Source organism: Aythya fuligula, chromosome 13 (assembly GCF_009819795.1).
Source record: "Aythya fuligula isolate bAytFul2 chromosome 13, bAytFul2.pri, whole genome shotgun sequence".
NCBI classification, from domain to species: Eukaryota; Metazoa; Chordata; class Aves; order Anseriformes; family Anatidae; genus Aythya; species Aythya fuligula.
In genome coordinates this window covers 21,038,121-21,066,086 of record NC_045571.1, presented here as the reverse complement: position 1 = coordinate 21,066,086, position 27,966 = coordinate 21,038,121, and the positions used below count along the sequence as shown (strand labels likewise).

Genomic DNA, 27,966 nt, shown 5'->3' with positions numbered 1-27,966 from the left:
GCTTCTCATGACTGTCCTGCAAAGTAGGTGAATAATCACATATTACATCTCCTGCAGTATTGGGGAAGGCAGTATTACTGGGACATATTTACTGAGCCTGCAGTATTGGGGAAGGCAATTATGTGGCCAGATGTTATCTGTGTCAGGAGCAGACTCCGTAAGCCTAACTCTCACTCTGTTGCTGTAAGAACTGGTACCCCAACCTGCCTTCACAAGGTGGCATCATCCAGGCATTCAGTGTTCCTGTTAGTCTGTTCTACCAACCCTCAGCTTGCAACCCCTTCTGTCATTAGACATTGCATTGAATATTGATGCCTAAACTTGCATTTAGGTTTAGTTCCTAAAAGGGAAGTCTGTAAGGCAAAACAAGATGAGTCTGGCTTGGGGGTGGGTATGGGGTGACAATACTCATTACCATACTTTTCTCAATACCTGTGCCACGAAACATCCACAACTGGGCTGGACTGCAGCAAGATCAAAGTGTAATCCCACTATCCATCCCTCATTTTCCTCCCTCCCTTCCTCCACCCCCAGGGAGGCTGTCCTCATGTGTTGCCTTTTTTTTTCTTCCCCTTCCCAGCCATATTTATAACTCTTAATCTAGCTGGCCTTGCAACAAAAGACAGCCCAGGAGACACGAAGCAACACCCAAGTAGCATGATAGCTCAAGGCATCTTGGGGTTCATGCGACCCCTGTGCAGTGGACTGAATGTGAGCAAAACTCGCTTTGTTTTTCTCTGTGGGATGACAGAACAGAATTGTATGCCAGCAAAGCAGGTGTCAAGAAGGGGTTTCAGCTCAACGTGCAATCTCCAGGGTGCCCCCAGAGAGTCAAGGTAAGTAAAAGGATGAACCATACATCACTGTGTTGGGAAGGGCCATTTCAAGAGAGAAATGCACTGACCTCTACCTCACCCCACAGAAGGGAGAGGAGAGGCTGATACAAAACATGACCTGTAAAGGGGTGGTGAATGAGGAAGTGTAGTCTAAGCAGATGCTGATGAGATGAAGATGGTACAGGGAGCTGATGTGAGAGGTGTAGCTCCCCTGCCTCTGGAGCCACAGAGGCTACCACTAGTGGCACAGAGATGACAATGTGACATATGAGTCCATGGACTGCTGGGGTCCAGTCATGAGCCTTTGAGGAATGGGAATGGTGGGCATAGCAGGTCAGTCAGCTGGGCAGAAATTGGGATGACTGCTGGGTTACTCTGGGAATTGCAGATTCTTTCAGGTTTCATGTACCTGCTGCTGGAAAGGTGGAGTGGGGAGCTAATGTTTTCTGCAGTCCCAGGGAGCAAAACACCCTCTCTAGGTCATTGGAATCCCCACTATAAGCTCTCATGTCTTCCTGGCGTGTTCTTCCTGAAAAATTATGCTGATAATCCTACTTAATGGGATTTATGAAGTCTCATTATCAATGGGTTTTCTTTCTAATTTCTTTGTTGCATATGAAGTTATTGCTGGCAGTATATGCCCTATATGGAGATAATCTTTTAGGGAAAAACACTGTCAAGGAAGAAACACCATCTTTGAACCCCTCCACTAGCTCTCTTTGTCACAGAAAGTTTAAGATTTTTAAAGGGGAGTAATCAGTTGGCATGTGCTGAATTTGCAGGGCTGAGCTTATGTCTGGATAACATCTTTCCAAAGCCCTGAATGTGCCTGACAGTAATGCCATTGTAAAATAGTTCAGCCTAAACAAAACAAAAGTCGATCTCATCAGTTCTGAGTTGTTTTCAAAATCTTGGTTCAAAATTATTAACAAAATGTGAAAGGATTTTTTTTCTTCGTGATTTCTTTTATTGGTATTTTTGAAACCAACTTCAAACAAAATCAAATGCTAAATAGAAAACAAAAGATATGTTTTCTTTCCTGTTTCTCCTGAAACCTTGGGTGCCCAAAGCAGGAGTCCACCAGAGGAGACTTGAGACTGGGACTAGTTCAGGGGAATATGAAGATGACTAGGCCAGTACGAGTGGATCTACAGGAGATAACTGAACAGTAAAAATAGGGACTAATCAGGTTGGGTTTATGCCCCCAACAAAGGCATCTATATTAAAAACACAAGCAACTTAAGTTTCCCCTACAGCCAGCAGAAGATGCTTACAGGTGCTTTCTATGTAATGGTCTATAAGTGTTTGTCATCATCCCTACGTTGTTCTCTAAAATGGTAAATTGTTACACCCAGGCTTGTCCAAAGTTATGCAGGGGATCAATGACAATAGCATCTGTACTTTCTTGTATCTAAGTGAATACCCTGTGTGCTTTCTCAGGCTGCAACTCTGCTCTCTCATGGCTCATTTAACTGGTGGCAACAACTAAAACCCTGCAACTGCAGGGAATGAATTCCCCTAGCATTTGCGGGATCCCAAGTGCAGGGATCCTTCTGGCATGGATGTTGGCTCAAGATTCAGGTTGCCTTCAAGATAATATGAATTGATTTTTCTATGCATAAGTATCTGTGCAGTTTTGGGGACTGTTGAATCCAGAAGTCTGTTCTTGCAGGTGGCTGCCTTCTATAATCCTTGTGATAAATATGTCGAGTTGTAGCAGTAAGTGAAGTCCTATGATTTTACCATACCTATTGTGTAACAAATTATTTCACCCATAGCTGTAAAACAAACATTGAAGGGAAACGTGGATATTTGTGATTTAAAAGTAAATAGATAAATAAAAACAAATGGGTCCACTTCATCAAAATAGAGGAAGGGTGTTTTTGCTTTGTTTTGACAATTGAGAACTAGACTTATTTATTGCTTATTTACAGAGAAATATTTGTGGGTCTTGTTATGAAGGAGACTGAAATGTCTTGGAGAAGTTCTTTGACTGTTTGCTTTGTCAAATAGGGGGTCCTGCTTGGTCACGTGACTGCAACACGATGATCTTTTCTTTCTGTGTATGGGAAACTTCCCGCTGCAGCACGGCCTTAGTGCTAACTTCACAGCTGTTTTCATAACCAGGGGACCCTGTCACAGACCAATGACCCAGGCATTGTTTTCTGACTAAGCTTTCTGAAAAACAGGAAGCTGATCTCCTCACATGAAGGTACAGTGGCCCCTGTGTTCCGTTCTTTTTAACTGAATCAAGCCACAGCTGAAAAAAGATCAGAGAATGCAAGAATATTAATCTCTTTTCTCCACTTCTAAATTTCAGTGAAATAGGACCACCTTTCCAAAGTGAGAATTATTTGAAATTTTCTACTCCTGTAGGCTTGCTGATACAATCTGTATGTCAGCAATTTAAGTGACGGCATCTTGAGTCACTCAGAGATATCCTGCAACGACTTGTTAGCAGGTAAAGGGGATTAGACCTATATGGTGACTGTGATTTATGGGAAGGGGGATAAACTGACCTGCAAACTTGAAAAAAAAAAAAAATTTCTTCTCTTTTCTCCATTACATTTTTACAGAATTTCTTTCCTGTATTCAGCTGAACAGGACACATCCCCTGTACTCCAACTGTGCTGATTTCCTTTAAGTACAGAAATATATAAGAATCAAGTCTGAGCAATTCCCTTTGCTCTTTCTTAATTTACATGAGCAGAGATCTTTGCACATTTCATTTTCATCTGCCTCAGAGCAGAGAGGGATGAGCAGACAGGTTAAGTCCTTCCAGTTGCTGCTGCTGTTGCTATCTCAGACACAGAACCCATTCAACCAATTCTTCCTCCTAATCTCTGTGACTTTCATGAGGATGCTCAGCACAAGGAGTGCAGGTGCTGTCATGCTTCCTTGGCCAGAGGATTTGCTGTAACGTGTCTTTTTTTTTGGCAGTGACAGCTTGTATTCATTGTGTACAGCAAATTGCTAGAAATCAGGCCATAATATTTGAAATTCTCAGAGCTCTGAGCCACACTTTCTCCATGTTTCAGTAGCCCCAGGGCTTCCAGAAAAGTAATTTTTACCAAGCTTTACTGAGTGTTCCAAGCAACACCTTTATTGGAAAAAGGTGGATGTTGCTTCATTCATCCTCATCTAAGTAGGACATCAGGGGATTGTAAACTTGGCCTGTTCTCACTTCAAGGCCATAGTTCTTTCTTCTGATGTCAGAAATGACAGCAGAAAGGCCATGGGGGCAACACTGACACTTCCAGTCCTCAGAAGCATACCAGAGTTGTGGGGGAGAGCTATGGCTCTTTCCAGAGATTTGGGAGACAGGTCTGCATCGCTGGCCTCATGAAAGAATGTGGCCCATCTTCTGCCACTGGACAGTGTCCTGGACTTTGAGATGATGGGCACTTTGGCAGTGCCACACTGAGATACTGAACAAAATACCCACTGCTTCTGGGGTGCTGCCCAGTGTCAGCACAGGAGGTAGGGTTTGGGATAACTGGGACCTCCTGCTCCTACATGACCATTTGGGTACAGGCACTAAGAAAGATTGCTGTTGCTTGGTGCTTTTCATGACAAATAAAACAGTCTCAGAATACACGGTCTTGTTGAGAAATCCCTGACACTGCTTTTCAGGGTGGCAGCCTCCACACTGGTAGGGAGGGCCTGGTCTGGAGGAGGTGAGGTGGACGCTGTTTCCTTCTTGTTTGTAGACACAGTTTCTGCAAGTCAGCACTGAGCAATGCTGGTGACCTTGTCCTTAACACACTACCAGATTGAATTCTGCAGGCTGTCAATACAACTAGTGGTTTCTCACGAACAAGGATTGTGTTAGCTCAGAGAAGGTTATTCAACATGGTTGCTCTGTAAACTGGGGCTAAGCATGTCTCATCACAAGAAGTCTCCCTGAGACCGAGTTCAGGGAAAGAGTGGATGCTTCATGAAAGAACAAAGAGCAGAAAAGGAGTAGTCAGCAAGTAATCCCCTTGGGAAGCACCATGTGAATGACAGCATCCCTTATTTCATTATTAGTAACTGATCCTAAAGGCTTTATTACTCCAACCAGGATTACATCCCAGGCTCCAGGAGCTGCAAATGCTTTCCTTGTCTACAAACGCTTCCTCTGCCAGCCAGACCAAGGCAGAGTCAGTGCAGAACATCTGCACTTGTTGACTCACAGCCAACATGTATTTTGAGGGAAGTTTGGTAAAATGGAAAATATTCTGGTCAGCTCATTTTTGAACTGTTCAAGTTTGTCTATTTCCACTGAGAACCAACAACCTTAAAGTTTTTTAGCACATGTAGCGTAATCCTTCTGGAAACATTATTTGTATACACATTTATCTCTGAATGCTGTGGCTCTAGTGTTCACACAAAAGACCTTGGCAGTGGATGTGCAGAAGAAAGTAGGTTCCTCTGATGTTTTTTTTCTTTTGCATATTTTTATTACAGCTCTGCAGACCAGGTGACAGTGCATTTTATAAATCGGGATGGAGAGCGACTTACAACCACAGCCAAAGAAGGGGAGAGTTTGCTAGAAGTGGTAGTCAATCAAAACTTGGCCATTGATGGATTTGGTAGGTGTTGCAGAAGGGTATGTACTCTTAAGAGTTCTGTGTTTGTGCTTTGACCAGTGAATACCTGGGAATAGTACAACTGTACACATGCTACTGTGCTCTGGTGAGAGCATGGAGCACAGGGAGGATGCATATGCTTCCTTTGCTAATTTGGTCATCAGCACTTTTGCTTTTCAGTCAGCTTACTCAAATTACTTAAGCTTGGAGCCCTGATTTGTATCCACCCACTGGCAAGCTTCTCTTCCCCAACAGCTGCTTGCTTGGGCTGGCTTACTGCACTGACGTGGCAGTGTGACTTCAACCCTCTGGCTGCTGGGATTTCAGTGGTACTGTGGTTGGTTGGAATTGAAGTATGAATTTGAAAACTGATGCGATCCTCTCAAAGCAGAGGCAGGCTGAAGTCTGCCTACATCTATTTTGTTTTCCGGCATCTATTTTGACATGCTCTAGATCTGTTAAAGGACACTTCCTCCCAGTGTTTCCAAAGATGATCACCCTTTACCATCTTTTTTTTCTGATTTGCTGTTATTCCCCCCACTTCTGCACCAGGTGCATGTGAAGGGACATTAGCCTGCTCCACCTGTCACCTCATCTTTGAGAAGGATACCTTTCAAAAGCTGGATGCCATCTCAGATGAAGAGATGGACATGCTGGACTTGGCATATGGACTCACTGAGACGTAAGCATCCCTACTGATTGCAGTAGATACTCAAACCTCTCAGACAGAATCTCAGCACCTATTTCCAAGGAGACAGGATTATATCCTGTATTGCAATTATGCCTGTAGAGCTGCTTTCTCTTGTGTCTTTTATCTTTAACAGGAACTTTCATGAAAAGCAAGCCTGGACCAGACATTCCGACGTGGGTTAGGAATTTCTTCCCTTACTGTGGGAACTGATGAACCTCACTTAATCTTTTTCTTCTCAGATCTCGCCTTGGTTGCCAGGTGCGCATTAAGAAGTCGATGGATGGTCTGACAGTGCAGGTCCCCATGGAGGTATCAGACATCAGGAGGCAGCTGGAGGTCGGAAAGCAAAGCAAACAGTAACTGGAAATGACTCCTGCCCAACCCACTTCCTTTAGGTGTGGCAGGGCACTTTGCTTTTGGTTAACACTGGTGCTCTTTGGGGCTGGCTTGCAGTAGACAATGGAAGTCTGACTTAGTATGTACGACTGTTCAGCAAATCTCTTCTTTAAATAAAGGTTGATTGAAAGCTCTTCTTTAAATAAAGCTTTTCTTTAAATAAAGATACTAGGATATTAAGTATGTGTTTTAAGTGTTTGCTTTTGTGCTCTGCTGAAGCAACTGGATGAAAATATATGGCTTTACGTTTCCTTGGGTGGGTGACAGTAAACATCTGTGCTGTGTGTGAATCACTCTCCCCTTTTCCATTTAGGGAAACCTGCTATTCTCTAAATAACTACTGGAAATTTTGTAAGGCTTGGCTATTTAACTGGAGCAGATTTTTCCCAGTTTGGGAAGCTTGAGAAGAAATAGTTGTTCCCAATGCAAGACAGTGTGCTGTTTCGCTTGAACTGAGTCTGGATCACAGGGACATACTGATAAATATTTGTTTCCTGTAAGAATGAACCACTTTCTATAAATTTGAGATGTTACATGTCACTGAATTATGTGCCATGATCCAATAATTTTTCCAAATAATAAATTTTTGTATTACTGTGTATGTCAAAATTCTACTACTCAGGCTTTTAGACCTGTACTTTCCTGGTAACATCAGCCTGGTTACAGTCCAATCAGTTTGAAGGTAATTTATGTGGAATAATCTGTGACTTTTTTTTCCTCCTTATGTTTAAGCAAATATGTGAAGTATGAATGCTGTAGAGAATCCATGACACACAATTGAGTTTTCCAGCATTTTGCTACAGACTTAATTATAACCCAGGCTGTACTTAGCAGCCAATTTAAATAAACAATCTACTGTTCTTAGGCAAGGTATCAACTGCATAAAAGGCTTATAAATTTAAAGTACTTTTAGCTGATATTAGGGTGTTCACAATTGTCTTGGGCATTATTTATTTATTTTTAATTTTTATAATCTTCTCTCCTCCCACAGCTTTTTGGTCTCTAGCATCAAAATGCCAAGACTATGCAGCGTGTCTCACAGTGTCAGATTGCATCTGAACAAACAGACACCAGGTGGAGCTCGCTCTACATCAGCAACTCGTGAAACTGCAAGCAGAAGGGAAGAGGATGTGACTCGAACCTGAATTTCCTTGACTTCGTTTTATTTCTGTTCTTTCCTCAATCTCTTACACTGAGTCATGACTAGCTCTGTCTTGGAAGGCTCAGAGCAGTTATCCATGTTTGATTTCAGCTGCTACCTCCATACCTTTCCCCAGGGCAGGAGTAATGTTGACATGAGTTCTGCCCCTCTAAGCGTAGTCCAGTGTCAGTGTGGGGCTCACAGGTGAAGAGTGACATCCTGTATATCCCCAGGTACAAACCTTGGTTTCCTCTCTGGTCCATTCATCCATACAAAATTTTATGCTGGGAGACTAAGACAAGGGTATACAATGGTGGGATTTTTCTGGTGCTGAACACTTGCTTGTGATTTACCATAGGTTGTAAAAGAGGTTAAATGAAAGCAGTGAAGCCACCAGTTTCAGTACCACTTCACGTCTCCCTGTTTCTGCCACTATCCATTTGCAAAGCAGAGATGATTTGTGGCTTTGCAGTCCCTCTCATCAGTCACCTCCTGTTTGTAAGCCCAAAGCTGGACCACAGTTTGCGGCTGAAAGATGTCACTTCTCTGCACAGAGGCATTGAAGCCATGTGCTGTTGGGGGGGGCAAGTGAGGCACTAGCTGCTGGCTTAAAATGGCTGAGTGGCTGTCACATTCCTCTTCAGAGCATTGTTGCCCTTCAAAGAAAAGGTTTCTAGGGCACGTTGCTTTGAAATGCAGGTAGCAAAAATAGCCTATGCTTCCCTTCTGCAAGTCTAACACTCAAAGTTGCTATAGGGTACAGGTGAGTATGCTGCACAAAGGGGCTATCTGCCAAGGATGAGGGTAGAATCCCTTCTGAATTTGTCTGTGGATACCTGACTTTCCTGACTCTATTGGCATATAAGAAGTGGAATTAAGACAGTTAAAATAAACAACTGTAGTTGCCCTTAGGCACTTCTATCAGTTTCAGTCAGCCTGAGGGATAAGGGAACAAAGTATACATGCCAAACAGAAACGAAGACGCTGAAGTGCATGACTCGTCTTCTCAAGGCAAATGAGCTGGACTTGCTTGGCCTATCAGGGCACAGTGCTGCAGACACTGTGCTGTAGTCAGTGTCAGGCTCAATGTGCCCTCCCTGACCTGGAAGTATTCACATCCATTTAAACCTCCCTGAAGAAGACCAACACGTACTTTAACTCTGGTTAAAGCCTTCTGTGGGCTACTTTGTTAAAACAGCAGTAATGTTATCTATTGCCTTCTCCTTGATGCAGTGTGGGTAGGTGTATTCCCCTGGAGGGGAGCTCAAATAATGAGGGCTAGAGAAGCAAGGGAGCTGGGAGAGGGTTCCTTGTGAGCAAGACCCAGTGTCACAGCTTGAGTGGGATGCATGTGCATGTATCATGGCATGGTTCAGTTCATGGCATGGTTGCAAGCACGACCACCCAAGCACAGAAGAGAGGGAAAGTAGGAGCAAAGAGGGAACAAAAGGCAATTGCCACATCACATGCAAACTGTCTCTTTTTATTGAAATAGTTACAACCATAGCTCTTGAAAAAAAAACTGAATGACTCTGTAGTGTTTTGTGAGTGCAGAGAAATGATGGCAGGTGGTTTGTACTACAATTATATATACCGTTCATCATCAACAAGGGCCACCAAGGTGAGCTGGGACAGAGAATGCCACATCTGAGAATTAAACACTAAGCAGGACAAATCATTTTCTATACACCTTATAAAGTGGACTTGGGGCTCCTTCAATCCCTAGAGGAATGTGGTGTGAACTTTGAGTCCTGGGCCAGCTAACAGGCCCTGTCACTGGCACCTGGAAGATACTTACTGGATCATTTTACAAAGGTAATGTCCCCTCTGTGCAAGGGCTGAACCACAGCTGATGACAAGCAATCCCAGGCATGGCTATGGCATATACTTGGCAACCTGCATGGGGCACTTACTCCACAAGGATAGCCATTTGATCACTAAGATTCATGTATTTCTCTTGTCCTTCACCCATTCACTAGTAACTGAGTAAAAGGGCTGTCTCACTCTGAGAGAAACCACTGTAGAAAACTCTTACGTAACTTTCAGATGAAGCACCCTGAACATTTTAACCTTTGAGACTTTTCCCATCATTTTCTTAATACCAGTCAAGCTAACGTAGTGCTCTTAGCATCTTCTTAGACAAGTCTTTTTAGAGTCCCATTAAGTCCCATCACGGCAAAAACCATTCTGAGCATTGTCTTGAGTGGAATCATGGGGATGCTCCAGGAGTTTACTGGCTGCATTTCTTTAGTGGTAAAATATAAACAGGCTTCTTAACACATCCCTGCCTGTCACTTTTCCATATTTAATTCTGCTGGAGTGCCATGGGCTATGGTCTTTGATGTGTGGGATCTCACTACTACTTTGACTACTCTGACATCAGTGCTGTCAAAACCTGGACAGTTAGCCTATAGAGTGTCTGTCAGCTTTCTGGCTGGATGGGACTTTGCTGCAGCATCCACTTAACAACATTCTTGACTACTTCCACAACTCCTTAACTTCATGCTAAAGCCAAATACTGCTCGAGTCCTTCCCAGAATGACTAGGGATTTGATTAGGAGTCCCATTCACGCTGCCTCTGGAAAGGGCTGTCTGAAATGTCACCATCATTCACAGAAAAATGTCACCTTTTACTGAGACTGAAAGGACCATCTTCTCCCAGAGAATACCATAGAACACAGATATTCTTAGCCCTTCTGAAGTGACAGAACTTCACTGATGTTCTTTATAGTAACTGTGCCCTTTATAGTAACTGTGGCTCTGTCAAATGCTAGCTTTGGAGGAGGTATGACAAGAGAGAATCAATATAAACTTGGGAAAAAACAAACAAACAAACAAACAAAACATATTGGGGTTAAACATTACATATGCCTTGTCAATGAAAGCTGGGCTCCATTTGGTGTTTCTTTCTCAAGCAGTAATGAACGCAAACTGTTACCACTGGGGGACAAAAGGAAGATGAGCAGAGAGAAGCAGTGATTTGTGGAATGGGGGTGAAGGGTCTTCTTTTGGATGAATGAACAGCACTAGCTGTTCATGTAACAATGAACAGCAAATAGTAGAGAATTTTGTGCAAGCTTAAATTCTTTAACTTAATTCTGATAGAGTATTTGCTGTCCTGGTTCTCCAGTCATCCACACACATTGGTGACTGGAGAAAACAAAGCAGAATTTCCCTTTCCTGCTTTAAAAAGAAATGGATCAGACTCTGTACATGTCAGCTAATTCACGGATGGAGTCTGGTGGCATTCAGACCAATTGACACCTAGTCGGTGAAGTCTCTGAAGTATAAAAAAAATGTAAAGGAAAAACAAGATGCCCTCCCCCCCAGCCCAATCAAAATGAATTGTAGACCCCCACATTATATTACATACACATTAGAGTAACTTTACACTTATTGCCAATGCAGCCCACTAGATTCTTCACACCTTGATCATATCTTACAGAATATTTTCTGCTGCATATACACAAAAAATATTCAGTTCTTCCACCGTCATCTCTCTAGACAAGTGTCTCTTCTGCAAATGCAACTGCATCACACTCCTCCGTGGTCACTTCTGCCAGTGGCTGGCTCCTGAGCCACTCCATCTTGCTCCGAAGAAGTTCATTTTCCACTGCTTCTGCCTCAGCCATGGGACAGGTCTTGGTTTCATTGTGTTTGAAATATTCCCTGACAGTGTTTCGAATGGAGGCAGGGAGGATGATACGGATAGTGTGGCTGAATGTGTTGAAGCCCCTACTCTGGACTGGTGCCTGCACCACTTCCAGTCGCTTGCTCTCCAGCTCACTGGGAGTGGAGAAACTCTGGGGACTCTCTTTGTGCTCTGCCTGTAAGGACAGGATTGTTGGTTCATGGTGGTGTCGCCTGGAGGTGGACTGCAGGACAAGGGGGGTATTCTGCCCATAGAAAACTGTCTGGGGAATATGGACTCTCACAGTCTGCAAGCTCTTAGACAGGCTTTGCTCATTGCTGCTACTGGGTGAGTTGCTGCTGCTGGTGTTTGTCTTGGAACGCTCCTCTTCCACTGGAGATGCCCGACAGCTTTCTTTATCTGGGGCCATGTAAAAGGTTATCTTGGTGCGCTTCAGGCTTTCCTGAGTTGGAGGGCAGTCATCAATGCTTTTGATTTCAATGTGCTTCACTGCCTTCTCCCTCTGCTGCTGTTGGCTGATCGGTGGGAATTTATCACCAGTTGGGCTGCCAGTTGAGGGCTCGGGAGTTTGTTCTAGCTCCTTGGCACAATCCTGGCTTCTGAGCCCTGGACCAGAGCCCCCTGCAGAACTCAGCTGTCTCTCCTCTTTTTCCCAGTCAGTGTTGGTTAGTGGGCTTCCCACTGCAGCTCTGCTGACAGATGCAGAACTTTTCCTCTCCCCCCCAAAATGGCTGCTGTCTAAAGCCTTGGGTTCACACTCATTGAAACTGTCAACGTCACACAGATGTAAAGGCATAGGAGAGGTGAAAGACTTGTGCCACTCCTTTGGAGATCTCTTGGCAATCTTGGGAGACACAGCATGAAGTCTGGCAGATGTGCCAAACATGAATGGCAGGGACGAGCCATCTGTAGGACTAACAGCTGATGACTCTGAGCAGTAGGAGAAAGCACTGTCTAAGGAGCTAAGTGAAGAGGCAGATGGAGATGTGGTGGTGGAGGACAGACTAGAGAAGCTGGACCTGTTGGACAGGCTGGATTTCTTCACCCTAGAGCTGGTCTGAGGTGACTGCCACAAATTCTGCCTGACCTTATTACCCCCAGGGCTTAGGCCTTCATCAATCAACTTCTGGCTCTCCACCTGTAGTTGCTTGAGCCTGTGGATGCAGTCTGTATGGCTGTGCATGATGGTTGCATCACAGCTAGACTGGCGAGCCACGGGCTCATGGCTCTGAGCAGGAAGCTGGGAGCTAAGGCAGACACTGGGCTCTGACGAGCACCGGTCCCTGGCTGGGCTGAGTGAGCGTATTGAGCCAATGGAGCAGAAAGAGCCCTCCTCTTCTAGGAGGTCATAGCTATCCGCACTGGTGTTATTCTGGACTTTGCTTTGGTAGCAGGCTGTGATCTCACTGAACAAGTCCCAGTCTTCTTGCTCCTCATCGAGTAACAAGCTGCTAGACTGTTCAAAAATGGCATCTGTTTCAGGTACCAGACAATGCTTTGGTCTTTCTGGGTCACAAGCAGAAAATTCCAGCTCATCGGAGGAATCATCATTCTGAGCCAAGCCTATGCCTAGGGCAGAGAACACAAAATTTATCTGCTGCCTATGTCTCCCAACTGCATACAGCACCTTACAATCAAGGCAGGGGAAATATTATCATCCACATTTTGCCGACAGGAAAGCAAGGATGATCTATTATTTTCCCAGGGACTAGAACAGTACTGGGAACAATACCAAAAATTCTGGGTTGACAACCCAGGGTAGTCAACAACTGTATCTCTTTCCATACAACCTTATGATTTAGCTCTGTAGAACTAATCTGAAAGACTGCTGGAACATGGCATTGCTAAGGCTACACTAAATTCCTGTGATAGTGCTTTAATTTGGAATGGCTGGAATAGATTGAACAGCAGCCACAGAGAAAGACAACCATATTCAGGGATGTGTTTGAGGTGTCACACCTCAGCACTCTGTTTTCCCTTTGCTTTTTGCCTATGTCTTACAGGGAAAGAGAAAATCCAAACCTGTTGTTTTTCAGTGCTTTTCTTTGGCAGTGAAGGAGAAACAAACTCTTCTGCATGAAGAGTTTATCTATTACAAGATTTTAACATTTTCTTGAAGATACAGTATGGCCAACTTACCCACAGATTCCTCAGAGTTTTTGGACTCCTTTTTGTCTGATCTTTGAAACAAGGAAGCAATGTCACCTCCAAAAATCTCTGCCGAGTTTTCAATCAGAAACTGCACTAACATAGCTACCTGGCAAAGACATGAATTTACAGTCAGTTTCATGAATATATAGCAAATCAAGTAAGTCCCCAAAAGTTCTTTTTTCTTTGACAAAGATGCAATTTCCTACAGAATCATTTGCTCAAAATGTTGTTAAGGATGCAGCAATACCTATTTATTAAATACACCTGTGGAAGGAATATGAACTATGTGCATTGGTGAAGTGAGCCAGATACAGAACATTCTATGATTTTCCTTACTATTGGTAACACCTCACAAACTACAAGCAAGCATTCCTCCCCTCTGATACTCCATCATGTTTATTGCTCACTTTGTCTCTGCAGGATAGCTTTAGATTGAGCTGAACTGGCAGTGTCTAACTTCAGCTGCCCCATCTTTCTTGAACATGCTTGTCCATAAAGGACTTCACCTGGTAAAGCAACCACGGCTTCCCTTTCCACCCTACATAACCTAAGTAGCTAAATTGACTCACTAGCTTGGGCATGACTGCATAGGGGAAAGGATGAAGCTCTGATGCCACTCAGCTTACAATATCACTGATAACTATGCTTCCATTTAGTCTACAAAATACAGTGCCCATAAAAAGTGACAAAATGTAAAGACAATCATGAGGTCAAACCTATGAGAAATTACCTTCTTTGTAGACCTGCTCTCCTCCTCAGGCCCAGTGGGACTAGGTAGCCACAGCATATTGGGTGCTATACAAAGAGCCAGGTTAAAGGCATTCATCTGATTCACACCAGAATTCTGCTCAATGTGATGAAGAACTCCAAAGAGGTGTCTGAGTAAGATGAGGTTGGCGTCTGGGAGCTGATTGACTAGGCTGTTAAGAGAGTGATAACAGGAAAACAGCAAATGTAACAGACTATAAAAATCTGGTCTTCAAGTACTGGAGGTTGCTTCCCAAAGCTTTTGTCCCTTTCTGCCCTTTTATAACCAGTCTGAGACATTCTCATCTGATAATAAAGTAAGACATTTCCCTCTTCAATGTATGTGAGAGCCACAGTTTTACATTCATATTGCCCAACCATTCTGTTCACAAAGCCTGGGGGGGGAGACCAAGGGACTTATATCCACAACTTGTGGGTAGAAGTCTTAACAAAATAAAGACCACCCAAAGGAGTTGCATACAGCTCCATGCCAGCAGCGCATGAGACAATGCCATTGCCCGTGTCCTGTGCTATAGAGACAATGCAAGAAGGAGATCCAGGTCAAACAGCAAGGGTCAAAAGCCACTATCAAGAAGAGATTCAATATACTGCTTATCCTGCTTGCTCCTAATACACTTTTCTTGCTTGGGGCAGCAGTTTCAAGGCAGTAGAGCTGTTTTCAAGGTTCCAGTCACCATCTTGGTAGGCGTATTTCTTCTAACTGCCAATATGATTATCTTTATTTTGTGCACATAGAAAAAAAGTTACCATTGCTAAAGATCTAATTCCACTAATATCTGATGTACTTCTGGTGACTGAATTACTGTGGTTTTTCAGTTTGCTGGTTCTGGTAATTTGAATTGGTCATCAGAAAAGAAATTTATTTTCCTGCGTCAGAAATGTTAACAAAAGACCACTGAAAGGTTTTGACCAGTGACAGTAGCAACCAGCAACAGCTCTACTGTGGCCTGGAACAGCAACAGGAGTCTCCCAGAAGATGAAGTCTATGATTAGGGCCCTATGTTTTGCCTTCTCCCACCAAAACAAGCTTTTACAAAGGCTTTTACAAACCTTTTGATAGCTTCAATTTTATGTGCCCGATTTTCTGTATCCACAGCTTCCATCCACAGTCCGTGCATGTCTGAGGATAGAACACTGTCAGGTATATTTCGGAGAAAATCCTGAATTAAATATATATATGCAGAGCAGTCTGGTCAGTTTTGAATTCCTTGTTTTGGTTTCATGATGCATATAGTTAGTGTTTATTCATATTAAGAAGATAAAATGAGACGCGACACAAATACATTTCTCCTTCCCTCCCCACTTCCACCAAGCTCTTCATTTGCAGCACTGCAGAACTGTGTTTACAGTTTATGGCAGAAGAACATGCTCATGCCTGCCCCTCCTCCAGAACAGGGTTGATCTCTGCTACAGTAGGCCAAGGACTGGTATCTAAGGCTATGCATAGTTCTGTCTGAAATATTTTTAATCAATAAGGATTGCTGTTTTTATGAGAGGACTTTGTAACAACTTAACATACGTTTTGCATGTAAAATGCCTGAATATCCTCCCAGTCAACAGCTTTTTATATTAGGTCAACTAGAACAAGATGTAGGAATGTTTTTGGCACTTTAGTGTCTGAATTGTTGTGACCACATTTAATTGCAAATTAAATGCAAAAGATAGGCTTTTTCTTATCAAAAGTTGTGTCTTATTCCAAGCTTCATCCCCCATCCACTACAATGCCTCTGCTTGGACTTGGCAGCTTTCCTCTTGCTTGCTGTCTGATTAGAGGGTGAAGGCTCAGAGCCTAGATCGTACAAGCCATCTCCTTTGCATGGCCTCTCTGCGGGGAATACAGAGTGGTTGCAGTCAAATGGCACTAGTCCTCCCACATCTCCCTCCACGCTCCTCTATGTGTCCGAAAAGGACAAAAAACAATTACAGTGCTGTCACCACAGGGCTTAATGACCTACTGTGTCTAGCATCTGAATTGCTGAGTTCAGGCACTGTCATGGTATTTGGCACTGTGAGATAATTCCTGCACAGTAGCCATAGTTACTTTGGAGGTAGATGTTACTAGAACTGCTGGTGGAGGCTGTTTTGTACAAGGGAGGTACAAAATGAAACACTGGCTTGAGGGCCACTGCACATACCTGCACGTTAAAGCAACCACCACTGGGTCAGACAGATACGTTTGTGCACATAGAGGACAAAGCTGTCAACTGAGAATGTGCCTTGCTGGAAATGGTTTGTGCAACCCCCCTGCCCTGCCCTGCTTTGAATCATCCCTCCCCGTAAAGACTCATGTTGCTTTCTTACTAAAAGAAGGAAGGCACGATTAGCTCAGACAGCTGAGTTACTTGGCCCAACATACCGTGATGACAGCTGCAGCCACAAAGACTGACTCTCCGTCCACCTGGACATCATCTCCAGAGTTCAGCTTCTCTTTCAATTCCTTGCAAGTCTTGGCATTGGCAGAACGTCTGAAAATGCCCCTAGTGGAGGGACCTTCATGGTACAGCAGGAGCAGCATATCCTAAGAGAAAGCTCAGTTATATGTAAGAACCTAATACTTTATCATGTTGTTTGTGTATATTATCCCTCACATAATTAGTGTAAGACCTAGTCAGCACTGGGAAGAGGACAGACGTAGAAGAGGTTTGTCATGACTTGAACAGGGACAAGAGCCTTAGTTGCGTGTACAGTTCACATGGGCACTCCTATCCTGTGGCAAGCGAGAGTCCAGTGGACTCTTGTAGTGAATGAGATTTAGACAACGTATATGTACATAGTCCACTGACACCACAGGCAAATGTTGGTTGTCTTCTTTAAATTCTTGACCGAACGCATCGCATTTATGTCAGAATGAACAGCGTAGGCTGCTCTTTACCATGATTGGCTTGGGAAGGATCCCATCAGGACAGACAGAGGATAGAGACAGGCCAAAGAGCTTCCGTGGGGTGGTAGGTGACTGTGAAGGAGGGCTGTCTGTGGGTGTGCTGGTGCTACGGCGCAGGGCCCAGTCAATCAATGACTTCTTCCTCTTGGTGTGTTTCTGCAGTGACTCTAAAAGGAAACAGATCTTCATTATACATGTGATTGTCCTTCCTACTGGCCAGTGAGTGACCTGCAGGGGAGTCAGAGTTCCCAGCAAAGCAAGAAGTTTCTACCATCTCATTGATAATAAATACACTGTTAAGGGGGATAGGCAGGTAGAAACCACTGCAGTGAAAACACTTGTTCATCTCTCAACCATCATCAGAAGTCTTACTCATTCACTGTTCTTTAGGGAACTTTATCATCTATGCAATGTTTTGAATGGCTTGCAGTTGAAAGCTACTCAGGAACTGAGAGCTAATTCTGAACATTTGCACCAACAATTTTTTAGCCCCTCTGCAATCCCATCCTCTATGCATGCAGTAAGGTATGAGAGTGACTCTGGGATACATGTACAATGCTTGGAAGAATTTGGCACTGCCCCGTAAAACAGAAAAATCTGTCTGGTTGTGAGGCACTTCTGCAGCTCCTACCTCTCTTCAGCTGCAATGGAACTTGGAGCCTGGGTTTCAGGACAAACTGACACTGTTTTTCTTTTGGAAGCTGCTCAAGGAAGGAGGCTTCTGACCCATCAGCCAGCAGGGTGTTATTGTTGGTTCCTTGTTGCTGGTCAACAGAATCTCGGAGACAGTTCAATGCAATGCTGAAAGGATGCTCGTGCCCTGTGGAACAAAGAGGTGTGTAAAGGGCAAGTAAAGATGCAGACGTGAAAACAGATTTAAATCTGGGCGCGAGGAAGCAGCCACATCCAATGGCTCTTACTGCAGCCAGGCCTTTAAGCAATGTTGCTCAAAAGCTCCACCTGAGGACTAAAGAGGCTAGGGTGCCTCTGTGCATATATGATCATTGCTTTACAAATAAGTTCATCAAATTAAACCTGGCCAGCTTCATTAGCAGCTCTTCAGAACATTATGGTTCAAGTCCTCAGTAATAGACTTTTGAACCCCATTACACTAATAAAATACTGTAAGCATTGCTCTGTGCTGCAGTCAGCAACCTATGATAGTCTAGTATGTACTGGACAGATACAAAAAATAAGCATGTGGCATGAGAACTTGGAAAAGCAAACTTTTCAAATAAACAACCTGCAAAGGGCATTGCTTACGGTGGCCCATGTCTTTGTGTGATCAGATCAGTATTGGATTAAAGTGGAGATTCAGAGGACAACTATAAGGAGCCTTATGAAACAAATTGGCTTTGATCTTCCATATAAAGATTTTCCATAAAAAACAGTTTCATTATTTGTGAACTGCAATGAAATGAAAGATAAATAAGTACCAAAAAAGTTAGACAAATATCTTATCTTCTTCATAAAAAGCTTACAAATCACCAGTGGATCCACCTAAAAATTCTGCATTCTTCTGTTATGTCTGCAGGGGAAAGCTGCTCAACTGCTTTCCCCTGGACCTAGCATGCTTCTGCTGAGTGGCCACCTAACTGCAATGACTTGTTTTACTTCTCATAGGGCCTCAATACAAAATGCTGAGAAGGTGTCCAGAGATGCTCCTGATGATGTTTGGATGGACATCAGTGTATATCTCTATCACAGGCAGTGAAGGCAGACAGAGGCTGCCCCAGACCACAGGCACTGTCTGTAAGGAGCAGAAGCCTTCCAAGAAGTGCTGGACAGAATGACCAGTCACCAAGCAAACCAACCTGAAAGCTCATACCAGCAGCCAGGGGGATAGGAGCAAGCTTTCTTCTATGTCCTACCTACAGCCCCTTGCATCACAAGCACCAAAAGGAAAGAGATTCTTCACCCAGCTTAAAAATCTGTAAATTTGGTTTGTCTACTGAGAAGTGTCACGATTTCAGGTCCAGACATGCACAGATTTGCTTGAAAAAGGGAAGTAAGTGTGAAGATATTCAAAGATGTCAACATACCTTCATTAAATGTGTATCCTGACACCATAAGAGCCAAGTGACATTCTACATCAGCTTGATACGGTCCCCCTACAATTGCTTTTTTATGTGAAGAATGCACTGTTTCAGATATTTCTCTGCTACATACACCAGTGTCATTTTTCACTTACTTCTGTGGTGCTAGAATTAAGAGAAAATGGGAGAGCTCTTACCAATGAGAGGGTAAGCAGGCTCATCTTTTCCTGAGATCACCCAGAGATGATGGTCATTTGTCCTGCCCTGGTGGTTGAAGAACAGAAAAGAAAAAAATATCAGGTGAAGCGGACCAGGATGAGGATCCAAGGAGTTGCATTCTACTCAGAAAACAACAGAGAGAGATAATGTCTGAACAGGCCAAGAAGCAGCAGAAGTGTATAGCTAACTGCAGGACACATGGATGGGAGGGATGGGTGCTCTGGGTCATGCTGTCTGATAGAGAGTGAAAGGGAAAAGGTTCAGAAGAAGAACAGACTGAGCGCCATGAGGTTGTAAAGCCATGTAATGGTTTCCTGACCGTCCACCCAGTAGGCTCTGAGTGAAGAAATCCCTTGACACAACCAGAGAAGCACTACCAGTCAAGTCGACATGCTTTTTCAGGAATGCTGGTGTCCCACATTGTATATGGAGAACACAGAGCGCAGTACCATTTTCAGCCTCAACAGTCCAATGAATTTAGGTGTGGCTGCCAGGTCAGATTACAGATTGGCATATTTGGGTTCTTGCTGTCACAGCTATTCCCTACTTCCCTATCCCCTAGCATGCCACAGCACTGCCATACTTGTATGATGTATTGGCATCATGTGTTCTGCAAGCTGAAGAAAGATGAGAAATATTCATGTCTCTCTTAAGACTGCAATGATATGGAGTATGCCCAGACACTTTTTCACATAATTACACATACGCATATGACACAATAGAAGTGATTTCCTTTTTACAGAAAGAGAATGAGCATTTTCCAGGACTATTTTAGCAACGTGTTCCACACCTTTCCTTGGTATTATATTACTGGACACCGTAAAAGCTACCAAACACTGTAATTGCTGGACCATTGCAATGGGAAAGACTCATCTGATAACATTACTGATTTGTTCACTATTTCATGGCTATATTAATAATTCTTTGACAAGCTAGACTCAAGCCTAATGCTGGATCACTTTACAAAGTTTGAATTTAATGTAGGAACATAAGCATGAGCGTCTTTGTAAATTTTTGCATCCACACAAACCAATTTCTTCATCTTCTAGTCCAGAGAGTATCAATGTCTTACTGGTTAACTACAGCAAATGTAGACTTATTATCTGCACTGTCCCAAAACCTATCTACAGTGTATCTGCAGTGTCCTGAAACCCAGATGTTACCAGCTCCCCTAGCTAAGATCTGGCAAATCTATGCAACAGTCACTTACAGGAAGTCCAATCTGTAGAAGTGTCTTCTTCATCACACTCTCTGCAGTTTCCACATTGGACACATTGACTGCAGTGGTCTAGAAAGGAAAGGAGAAAATGTGGGAAGCCATTAAGAAGGCATGGAGATTGGTTGCAGTTTCTTGTAGCTTGAAAATCTGGCAAAAAATATCACTCATCTGTCTATTGTCTGTCTTTCCTAAATGTTCTAAACTAAATGTTTAGAACAGTTGCATTAATTTGAACTACATTGGAATCATTGTTATAGGTGATGGTTATACATTGTGAAAACTATTGTCAGCTATTTCCATCATTGGTTTATTAGAATACAAAGGCTTCATCCTGTAGAAAACAAAAGAACTGGGTGGTGTTCAGATACTGTATTTGATCACATTGGTATTTGACAACAATGCCATTGTTAGTTCAAAGGGTGAACATGGCATAAAGCTAATAAGTCAAAATGGCCTGGGGTCCCTCTCTGAAAGACAACTTGCTAAAAGGTAAAGGTGACCCACCAAGCTTGGTGTCAAGCCTAGAAATAAGTGCTATAAATATGAAGAGACCAGGACATATTCTAGTAAAATAATTCAGGAGAGTAAGCCAGTGATTCTTTCAGGATCAGTATCTTCACTTACTGCATTGAAAATAGGAATTACTGGTCACTCTACCACAAAGCATCACCAATATTGAAGTAAAGCAAAAGGAGTACAGAAGCCAGCAGCCAAGAATAATTTTAAGACTTTAGTATTCTTTGATAAGGGTCTGGATACCTCATGATTTCCCAAGCCAAAACCCTCTGAGTGGGCTTCCAGCAGGAAGTATGCAGCTACACAGATATGCACCCTGTAAAATCTCTTCAGGTGGGACTTGAATTTTAAACAAGGATAGCTGTAGCAGCAACAGCTGCTGTAGTTTTACTTACAGAAGAACAGCTATCAGCATCCAGCACAAAGATTTGAAGGGTTAGATTCTTCAGATATTCATTCTGTTTTATCTCACTGATATGCCTGAAAGTCAAGGAAAGAGAGGGGGGGAATATAATTTCTAAGGAAAACTCAAGAAGGACCCTAAAGTTTGAATCCAAGAGATGCAAGAGAACTGCTCCTTGGCACTGCAATCAATACAGAGCAACTACAACAGTATTATTAACATGCAATGTTTACAGAGTGGTCATGTGCTTTACTAACTATTAATCTTTCTTTGAGGCCACAGGCTAGGAAAACTCCACATGGCAATGCTAATGCAGATAGACGTGCCTAACTTAACACCTTCCATCATTCTTTGGATCGTTATTGTTCTCCAAGAATCGGGAGATAACCTTTTCCCCTCTCTCTACATATACAAACACTTCTGCCTGAATGTTCGTGGAAATGACATATAAAAACATAACATTAAAAAGAAACAACTGGAGCCTCCAGATGCCATGAAATACAAACTTTAAATCAAATCAAAAAAACATCTGAAGAATCAATACCAGTTACGGAATTTCCACAGTGATTAGGAAAGCCAACCTCCAGCACCAAAGGAATAAGATGCTCCAATAATAATATCTTCTAGTGGAGTTCATATTTTCTGGACTGTAAACACTACTTTTGCTTTCACCAATGGATTCTACAATCAGACTTCAAAGGTAGATTTTTCAAACAGTAGCTAGACACTCACTGTGCTGAAAATCAGAGAGCAATCTGATATCAAGAATGACAAATTTCCTGAGTATTGTAGAGGAACCACCCCGAAGAAGGATAAAAGGAGAGTCACTTACCATAGTAATGCAGACAGCCATTGTTCCTTCACGTCAGCTGAGCTGAAGATAAAAAGGGAGGCAGATCATCAAACAAGTGCTGAGTGGGTAACAGCCTTTGGAAACTTTACCCAGTTTCATTTATATATAGCTGTAAGTCAAGTTCCTTCCTGCAAAGCCCTGGAACAAAAGCACAGTCCTTTCCTACTTCTGTTCCTATTTCAACAAACAACAATAATAACCATAACAAAAAAATCCCAAGAACAAACTAGACTACATTTCCCGCCCAGGCTGGCATGTGTTCAGTTAAGGAACAAATATCTTCGTGTGGTTCTGGAGTTAACTCATTTTGTGGGCCTTTATTATTTTTGTGGTGACCTTTAATTACTATTTTGTTTCTACTATTATTTCCTTTCCAATGTCTGCTGTTCTTAGAAGCTTCTGCTGCCAATGTGGGTTACCCAGGTCTCAGTGACATGAAGGAATAGCAACTGTTTTTGAGTTTGGACTAAGACAAAAAATGACTGCTTGCATGTCAGAGCATGAGTCCTAAGGCCAGGAATCCATCACCCAGAAGAGACCATCCTGACCCTTGGAAATTATGAGGCAGCAAGTGCGAAAGTAGGGTATGGTTCCCATTTCTTTTCCCACAAGGACAGCTGCCCCACAAAAGGAAAAGCATCACACTAGATCAGTCTTTCTAGCCAAGTCAGCAGACCCCTAAGGTCAGAATGACCCTTGAAGATTGCTGGCCTCCCAGTTTCGCAACAGACTGTGAAGTGGAGATGCCTGAGCTAGCAGTGACCTGAGCTCCTTGTGGATATACCAGCTCTAGATTCAATTTGGCCAGGCTAGACTGAGCCCAAGCTAAAAAAAAAAGTCACACTCTTTTTGGTGAGCTTTATGAGCTCAGGATCAACACTTGAATAGCCTTTCAGATGGCATTGAACATGATCTGGTTTCTCTCTAGCCTGCTTCACACTCTCCTGCATTTCTGATGTTGGGGTTAGGAAGGACTAAACAGGTCTGGACTGTGCTGCTTTTGCAGACCTATCTTGACAATCCTTGTCATCTTTACAGGCTATTGTTGTGGGCACGAGACATCCTGGAAGATGACTCCAGCAGCAAGGTTTACCCAGAAGCTGTCCATGCCACATTAGTGGTGCATAAAGGAATTTAATCCCTGAACAAAGCCATCTGGCATTTTCATTAATGTAACTAAACCATCCTTTGAAGTGAAAAATTCCCAAACTAGGACTAATCTACAGAAATGCCCAGAAAAGTAGTGGATGCCCCATTCCTGGAGGTGTTCAAGACTAGGCTGGATGTGTTCAAGACCCTTGGCAACCTGATCTAGTAGGTGGTGTCCCTGCCCATGGCAGGGGAGTTGGAACTAGATCTTTAAGGTCTCTTCCAACCCAAGCTGTTCAATGATTCTATGAAATGTCTGCTGGCAGGTGCTGAAACAACAGGTATGTAGGTTATAAGATGGCACAAGCCAGTTTGCTATGGCTGATTTGGATGCGATGTTCCAGTATATTCTTTGGCAGGGCCAGCTCTTGCTACAATACCACTTGCAAGGCATGGTCCTCTAGTTTAAAAGTCTCTCATGGACTAGCCTGCAGATAATTTTAAAATACGACTGTCTCCCAAGATCTAAATTTTTACCACACTGCCTAATGTGAGTCATGCACTCAATGGGGAGAAGGGCTGTGGTAGAGTTCAGGGTCTTGCATCCTCAGTCATCATTTCTCTTGACACATGGAAGACTTGGGCAGCTGCCTGGTTGGAGAGAGGTCTGATGTCTGATGTGATACCTGAAGGTGACAACATAGTTGATGATAGGCCAGCCGATGACAAACGAATTCTCAGGACTCATCTTTTTCTCTGTCACTTCACTGAGACAGGTGCCAGTCCACACTTCACTCAGATGTACCTGCTTTTTCAGCTTCAGGCTGGCAGAAGACCTGCAATTCAAATTATGAATTTCTTAGGCCATATTCTAACAACTATGCCTCCAACGTTTGTTCGTGCCACCATCCTGTCCTGCAGATACAGCAACACTAGCAGTCCTCTAAAACTAAATGTCTGGGGATGTGGAGGACCTGTAGGAAAGTTTTGCAAGTGGATTTTGGTGTTGGCGGCTCCACTTGTGGGCAATGTGTTTCACTAGAGCCACAGGCAGGTAATGATTTGGGCTAACTATTGTTGTAACCATGTGTTACATGAAAATGTGGCAGAAACAGTGAGACCAAGAATCTGTTTTCTGTACTTACTGTCTCTTACCCTCATGTGATTTCTACAAGAAATCCCATGAGGAATGGGGCAAAAACTACCTTGTCCTTCAGAAAAATGGAGTGAAACATTAATACCAAGAAGAATTTCTTTAGGTGGAAGGGGGAGATGCCACATTTTAGATCCAAAATTTGCAAATTCCTTACTTGGACTTGGCGATGATCAGCATGTCACTGAACAAGATCAAATGTCTCTCCTGGGTCTGTAAGCCCACAGTTAGCTGTACTCGCTCATCCAGGATGAAAGTGGAGCCTGGGCTGCTGAACATCCAACTTGGCAGCCCATTGTCTGAATGGGAAGAGGAGAGGGTAGTTTCCCTGGAAGAGGACAAAAAATTGTATGACTGTCAGCAGCTTTTCTCATAAGGTTTTGTGGCTGAACACTGGTGACTGTTTTGCAACAAACAGCCTGTCATCATCAGTGCAGACCATACACCAGGTCCCACACCATCATTTCCTGGGTCTACCCTCACTCTGCAGGTGGGATTGTGCTGAACTAACAAGCAATAGTTCCTGGCTGAGTCTGTTCAAAGACCTTGTTTTTTGTACCTGATCCCGACTGAACTAGCTAACCTCTGAGAAATGGCCCTAGATTTATGTAGATCGAGAGTAACAGAGATCCTCCTGTCTCTACACAGACAAAAATGTGCACCTTGCGTGCAGGCAAGGGTGCATGTAAAAGATACTTGCCATCCCTACACCCCTCTGCAATACTTCTCTAGTTGGAGGGCAGTCTCTATACAGGCAAATCAGAAAACACATGAAATTTAGGGGTACTACTTTTGACATCATTAGTCTAACTCCATTTCCACTGATCTCATAACGAGGCCTCTTTGATTTCATGGGACTGAGGTTAAAGCTAGCTATTAACTGCTTTTGAAAATCATTCCCCAGTTACAGAAAAACTACATTCTTCCCTCCTCACCCCAGTCACCAACAAGTGAATTCTTGGCTTATACATCTGTTGCCACTGCAAGTGAGAAGTTAAATCACCTTTAAACTTGCTATTAAAAGCTTTCCATGTGCATTAACTGAGCAGTGGGAGCCACATCATCACACAAGCTCAGCAGTGGATGTCCTAAAGCTGGAGGAGTTACACAGCTTACACAGCAGGACAGCAAAAAAGAATATCTCACCGATATTCTGGTGGCCTAAGCAAAGATGGCATTGTACCAGCTCCTTCTACAGCAATCCATCATGAGAAATGTTTAAAATTTCCCTCCCTCACGAGGATATTCTTCAGCCAAATAAAGTCAAGAATTTGTTTCTTTCTCTCTCTCTCTTTTTTTTTTTTTTCTTAGTGCAACTTAAAGGAGGGAGAAATAGCAAAGAAGCCACATAATTTGGTTAGGAGATGACCAAATGAAAATCAGTCCTGATCTTTATTTTAAATGATCCTGCAAGATTGACCTCAGACAGTTGTTTCAGAAAAGCAGGATGTACTATGCATCAATTACCTATGGTGTAACATAAAAGGTGTATTTTTCAGAAGGGCTGGTCAGCATCAAAATGTAAAGCAGTTCAGCTTTATCAACTTTTTCTTATAAAGAAAAAAAAGATCAAACTAGACTAATACCTCAGGAAGTGTTATTTATAAGATCATTATTAGTGCAAGGCAGAAAGGAGCATGGTGTCCCCTTAGCTATGTCTAGTAGTTACATGGTGCTGCAGGAGGAAGAGAGCATGACATTGACTAGGGTTCAGTTCCCATGTAAGGACAAAGGAGCTCAATTCATAGCTAGCACTTGATATTTCAGTGGAAGATTTGCAAATCTGGCATGTTTGTACCTAGCTCTATCTGCTGACACTCCTGGTGCTTTATATCTTAACGGGCAAACCATCAGGACAACACTGGATGACTCTGGAGCTGCAGGCAGGAGAGGGAGCTTTTCATGTTAAGGTTGTCACTTAACCTGTCCACCCAAGCTAGTAGCAAGAGGAAGCTGCTGTCTTCTGACAGGGGACATGATTGTCCTAGAGGAAGGATGGATCCTCGTACCTCTCTCAGCAAATGGCCAGAGATGATGCCACACACACAGTTCTCGTAGAGACCTCCCAGCACTCCCCTTGTTACCCAAAGCAGCTCCCAGCCTCCTCACACTCCCAAGTGAATTTGTATCTGAAACAGAGCCAAATCTCAAAGCCAACCCTTCCCACAGACAGGCTAGCAGGCAGAGCAGAGGGCAGAGAGGTCTCCTGTGGAGAGTTCCCCAGTGGAGAGTCCCCCTGGTTGCAGGGCCAGGATGTGTCCCCAGGGCTGCCTGTTCTCCTGACAAGACTTGTGGCTGGTGCAGCCTTCTTCTCCTTGGAGCAGCTCCTTCCACACCTGCTCACTTGGGGACTGTTTATGGTCCCTTTCCTATTAATCCAAACTGCAGCCCCTCACTGCAGTTAGGACTGAGGGGATGGGGATGACTGCTCTCACCCAAATCAGTGGACATTTGCAGAACACAGGCAGGCCCATATGCAGCCTCTCTGCACTGAAGTCTGCTTTCTGACAATTTGCAATTGTGCTTCTCACCCACGGCAATGTACTGCTGAACAAAGGAGGCCCTCATGTACCAGTCTCACTTCCTAAGACATCAGTTGTTTCATTTCTTAGAGTACCTCTGTTCACCTTCTCATACTGCTGCTTGCTGCGGGTTATATGGCAGACTAAACAGCCATGAATCTGTCAGCTAAACACACGTTGACTGCCCAGCTAGAATGGCACAGGAAGTTTGTCTCATTTGCAGCTCATGTCATTGTCTGGCACTTTACATCCTCTGCACTGCATTTTTAAAGTATGTTGCAGTAAAAAAGAAAATCTTCCAGATGTGTCCACAAACCAATTGCCCTTGACACTGTTAAATTAATTTTAAAAGCAGTTTCTTTTCAGCCTGTATAGGCAGAAAAGTGAAAAAGGAGTCCGAAAGGTATTTCCTTTACCTGGAATGGTACTTTGACTTGCTGAGAGCTTTAGTAATGGCAGAAGGCGTAGATCGTCTTCTTTGGACTATGGGCTTCATCTTCTGCAAGAGAAAAATACTTTCCAGTTAGTTTGGCCACCTTGGAAGCAGATTTGCTTACTGCACTCTACAATTTCTCTTTTTATCTTGCCAAAATTTATCATACCTCACCACTGAAAGCCATGATGTGAGACACTTTCCCTTCCATACTTACTTTTCAAACACTTGTAAAGTCTCCCATTTATGTGGGACACTTAAATCTTTCCTACCTTGAAACACTTCCAGTTTTCACAGCCAAAATTCAAAGTAATGACATGAAATTAGGCAGAGAAAAAAGCATGGGATGAAGGTCAGGAAAACTTCCTAACACTCTTACCTAGTAGACAGTGGAATAGTCTTTTAAGGAAGAGCAAGGAAATCCACTTTAAAACTG

At 43.3% G+C, this 27,966-nt stretch overlaps 2 protein-coding genes across 2 annotated transcripts; one reads left to right on the top strand and one right to left on the bottom strand.

The window, feature by feature from the left end:
• The first annotated feature begins 629 nt into the window (after nucleotides 1-629).
• Nucleotides 630-6,469, top strand: LOC116494506 (adrenodoxin-like). Its single transcript, XM_032196423.1, has 4 exons — nucleotides 630-836; nucleotides 5,286-5,410; nucleotides 5,960-6,089; nucleotides 6,338-6,469. Exons 1-4 carry the CDS (start codon nucleotides 658-660, stop codon nucleotides 6,456-6,458), a joined length of 555 nt encoding a protein of 184 aa, XP_032052314.1. The 5' UTR covers nucleotides 630-657; the 3' UTR covers nucleotides 6,459-6,469.
• Nucleotides 6,470-9,102: 2,633 nt separating this feature from the next.
• Nucleotides 9,103-27,593, bottom strand: LOC116494367 (rho GTPase-activating protein 20-like). Its single transcript, XM_032196230.1, has 14 exons — nucleotides 27,514-27,593; nucleotides 24,733-24,903; nucleotides 24,109-24,258; nucleotides 22,313-22,354; nucleotides 21,473-21,557; nucleotides 20,553-20,630; nucleotides 19,321-19,387; nucleotides 17,719-17,907; nucleotides 17,079-17,254; nucleotides 16,563-16,724; nucleotides 15,257-15,366; nucleotides 14,169-14,358; nucleotides 13,427-13,544; nucleotides 9,103-12,856 (listed from the first exon to the last, which is right to left on the bottom strand). Exons 1-14 carry the CDS (start codon nucleotides 27,591-27,593, stop codon nucleotides 11,136-11,138), a joined length of 3,339 nt encoding a protein of 1,112 aa, XP_032052121.1. The 3' UTR covers nucleotides 9,103-11,135.
• Between the last annotated feature and the right edge of the window lie 373 nt (nucleotides 27,594-27,966).